This window comes from Cetorhinus maximus, chromosome 12, assembly GCF_964194155.1.
Source record: "Cetorhinus maximus chromosome 12, sCetMax3.hap1.1, whole genome shotgun sequence".
NCBI classification, from domain to species: domain Eukaryota; kingdom Metazoa; phylum Chordata; class Chondrichthyes; order Lamniformes; family Cetorhinidae; genus Cetorhinus; species Cetorhinus maximus.
In genome coordinates this window covers 107,115,695-107,120,079 of record NC_135890.1, presented here as the reverse complement: position 1 = coordinate 107,120,079, position 4,385 = coordinate 107,115,695, and the positions used below count along the sequence as shown (strand labels likewise).

Here is a 4,385-nt window from a genome sequence, read left to right as displayed (position 1 = left end):
CTCAGGCAGTGTGTTCCAGATTACAACCACCCTCTGGGTGAAAAAGGTTTCCCTCAGATCCCCTCTAAACATCCTGCGCCTTACCTTAAATCTATACCCCCTGGTTATTGATACCTCTGCTAAGGGGAAAGGTTTCTCCCTATCTACCCTATCTATGCCCCTCATAATTTTGGATACCTCTATCAGGTCCCCCCTCAGTCTTGTCTGCTCTAAGGAAAACAACCCTTGCCTATCCAGTCTCTCTTAATAGCTGAAATGCTCCAGCCTAGGCAACATCCTGGTGAATCTCCTCTGCACCCTCTCCAGTGCAATCACATCCTTCCCATATGGATGGTGACCAGAACTGCACACACTACTCCAGCTGTAGTCTAACTAGCGTTTTATACAACTCCAACATAACCTCCCTAATCTTATGTTCCATGCCTCGGCTAACAAGGGCAAGCATCCCATATGCCTTCTTAACCACCTTATCTACTGAGCTGCTGCCTTCTGGGATCTATTGACATGTACACCAAGGTCCCTCTGATCCTCTGTACTGTCTAAGGTCCTACCATTCATTGTGGATTCCCTTGCCGTGTTAGTCCTCCCAAAAAGCATCACCTCACACTCCTAAAAATAAAGATCGTTTTTCAAAGAAAACATTGGGTCCAGATGAAATTTCTAAGAGTAACAGCTGTTCAAACGGCCGATGGCAACAGAGCATCGAATCCTCTAGGCTCACTTTCGGCTGAAGATGCTCTACATTGTGTTACTGAAGGAAATGGGAAACGAAACAGATCAGAGGCCATTACCTGTTATCAGCAAGAATGCTCTGCTGCTGACTGAGAGATCATTTGTCAGACACTGGGGCGGGGGGGGGGGGAGGATGTTTTCGGAAAACGAAACTTCAGCTCCGATCACATTTATTTCATAACAGAACAGGGGATTTGCGACAATCAGAGGACAGCGGGGCTGTGACGTTCGGAAACCGGGTCTGAGAATAAAAGGAGGAGGGAGCCGGAGACGCGCGCAGACAGAGTTGTTTAACGGAGAGACGCACAGAGCAAGATACAGAGCAGCAGAAGCAAAGAGCTTGATTCACATACTCCATCCAGATCTGAGAGTCGGTGCGAAGGGAAACAGAAAGGACCAACTGCGCAGAAAAAGTGCATCAGAAAATATTCAGCAGCTGAACTTTCCCGGACCTGTGCTTCCAGCAAGGACTGTGAGTTCATTCTGCCTTTCGGGGCAATTTCAATATTCTGTTTCTGGTGTGGAAATTGCTTTGTTCTGAATCTCAGATGCAAATTCTGATAAATTATTATTATTAATAAAACCCGGTGAGAATGGAAAGAAAATCATTGAAAAACTCAATCCTGTTGGAGACACAGATCTAATGTTTATGTGACACCCGTTCTCAGATATTCTAACGGGGGCTGTTCAAATATTCGAAATAATACATTAAACATTCATTAACTAAGATTACAAGGGTCATTGCTTTTTTAAAACAATATAGTAAGATACGTCTGAGGTTGAATTTATGTTGGGAGCTCGAATGGGTTATATTGAATCTCACAGTCAATTTAAGATAAAATAATATCCTCTCAATGTGGCGACAGTGCAAGAGAATATAACCAAAGTTAAACAGTGAGAGAGATGTGAGTGAGATAAATCATTCCTGTATTCCCAGGGCAGATGTAGGTTTTGGGCAGCCTGACAAATCTAATTTCATCATGAGTGCAGTGTCTAAAACGAACGAAGCTGTGATGGAATTCTGCACAACGAAGAACAGTTACATCGTTCCTGGTTTAGAGAACTCTGCTGTTGGCTGTTTAAATGTTCAGCGCTCCCCACAAGTGAAGCCCATTCATTCACGGCTCATGTTACACGTTACTTGAGTCACTCTTGTGGCCAAAACCGAGTATTGCAACTGTGTGCGCAGCAGATGCCCGATAGCTTCAATACTCCAACATAAATTCAGAATATAAGTTGCACAAATATTTCTAACTCAGTTTCTGCCTCATTCAAACTGGAAAACAGACATGACATCGAAATGTTGCAGATATGGGAACGTGGGTGAGCCGGCGAAACATGTGAGGAATGGGATCATTTTTATATCTTCCAATTCCCACAAAGGATTTACACCTGAAATGTTAACTCATCTCATTTTGGGTTCTCCTTGGACCACCACTGAGTTCCACACCTCTTTACAACTTGAACCAAAGGTGACAAAACAGATAAATTCTAGAAGTGAGAGTGACTGCCCTGAACATCAAAGTTGTATTTGAGCAAGTGAGGCATCTTGTGGGACATATACCACATACACACTGCAGCGGTTTAAGAAGGCAGCTCACCACCACCTTCACGAGGGCAATTAATTTTGGGGAATAAACGCTAGATTTGACAGCGATGCTGAAATCCAATGTACAAACAGAAGAAAATCAGAATTAAAACAGAAAATGCTGGTAAAACTCAACAGACCTAGCAGCGTCTGTGGAGAGAGAAACAGAGTTCATATTTCAAGTCCAAAAGACTCTGATCTGTCCATAGATGCTGGCTGCTCGGTATTTGCAGCAGTCCATGGCTTTGTGTGCAGCATTGCTCCGATTGAGAATAAAATACTTAAAGGAGTTTGACTGAGTTGGGAGTACAGTAGGTGCAGATTATACAATGCATTAGTTCCCTAGATGCTATGATTGTCTGGACAATGTATTGCATGTTCAAAATAGTATTATGTGACTGATACACAATACACAGCATCTCCGTCACTGATATCTTGTTCATTTCTTAACAGAAATTTGACAAGATGAGACTCCAGGTGAAGTTTATGACCGGTGAGGTTATAGAACTTGATATCGACCCTTCCATCCAAGTGTCAGCTCTCAAGAAGATGATACATGAAAGAACCAAGGTGTCCCATTTCCGACAGCGCCTGGTGGTGCAAAATGGAAACACTGAAGAGCTGCAGGACAGCAGGAGGCTGTCTGACTACAATGTCTCTCCCAGTCATGAGGTCATGCTGATTGTCAAGAACGAGGAGCGCATGCAGATATTCCTGAAGAATGACAAGGGGAAAACATCTACATATGACGTTCTTCCCTCTGAGTCTGTTCGGGATTTTAGAGCACGGGTACAACGGCAGGAGGGTGTCCCAGCCAATCAGCAGCGTCTGGTGTGCGAGGGGCAACAGCTGGAGGATGGTCTGACACTCGCCGACTACAATATTCAGTCTGAGAGCACCATCTTCCTCATGCTACGACTACGAGGTGGTTAACTAAGACAGCACCAATATGGAATGAGTGTTAGATATCACACAAAAACTACGATAAAAATCTGTTGGTTTTTTTCCCACTGATGCAATTTCTATGAGTTTAAGCATCGCGGTTAGTAAGTAAATGATACTTTGACTGTCACTCTTCGATTGTCTTGTTCATAACAGTGGGGTGTTCATGCACATATTAGTGTCTGTCTACGAAGCAGGCCACTGCCTGCACTCATAGCCCACACGGAATGTGTCAGACAAAGCAGCAGAGGGTATCCTTCAAAGAAGGAATGGAAACATATTTTTATTTTATACATGAGGCCAAAGATTACTAAGCATTTTCCTTTGGGACCTAAATTCAGATTAGGCCCAACCTCCCTCAAGCCTGCTGTCTGTGGATATCCTCTATGAAATAGGTTGTGTGAGTGTCAGTGTTAACCTGATGCACGTGCGCTCACAGCATGAGGATTATACTTTTCGGTTCTATTCCCACTCGGGTGTGGCACAAGGTGGTTGTTATGAGAAATGGAGAAATGGGACGCTTTTTGTGATGCACTGAAATTTACCCAAAATAACTGTATATAATGCACAATGATGCTAAATGTTCTGCAAGTATTCCTTTAGCCTTACTTTATGTGAGTAGATGTCGATGTCCAATATATAAGTGCTTTAGTCAGTGTGCTTAGTCTTTTGTAATAACAGAATTTATGTGCCCGGGCTGTTCATTTTATTGAAATGTGCAACGTTACTTGAAAATAAAGTTGTTTCTTTGGATACAAATCTAAATGCTGTTGTGTTGTTTCTGCCTTGTGAAAATTTGTAAATGTGAATTGTCCGTGAATCTATGTATGTTACATCAGGGATCAAAATCTGAAACCATTTTCCTTTGATTTAACCGAGCCAAGAGTTTTAAGGAAATAACTCTGATTGATACACTGAGGACTCATTAGGGACCAGATTGAGATTAGCCTCAGTGCATTGAGGCAGCTGCTGACAATGTCAAGGAGCCTAATCAAGGGACTTCAAACACAAAGAGCATAGAATTTATTTTAGTCATGCCATATACCATTTGGCTGCGGCTGCTTCCTGTACGGAGTTCCATTCGTAAAAGAGCACACCCAGGGTTTCCCCTACATGTGAGCTG

The 4,385-nt window shown here is 42.9% G+C and overlaps 1 protein-coding gene across 1 annotated transcript; it reads left to right on the top strand.

Annotated features, from left to right (window-relative positions):
- The first annotated feature begins 940 nt into the window (after positions 1 to 940).
- LOC144687816 (uncharacterized) lies at positions 941 to 3,745 on the top strand. Its single transcript, XM_078554332.1, has 2 exons — positions 941 to 1,204; positions 2,774 to 3,745. The coding sequence occupies exon 2, from the start codon at positions 2,786 to 2,788 to the stop codon at positions 3,251 to 3,253; it is 468 nt and encodes a 155-aa protein (XP_078410458.1). The 5' UTR covers positions 941 to 1,204; positions 2,774 to 2,785; the 3' UTR covers positions 3,254 to 3,745.
- The last annotated feature ends 640 nt before the right edge of the window (positions 3,746 to 4,385 follow it).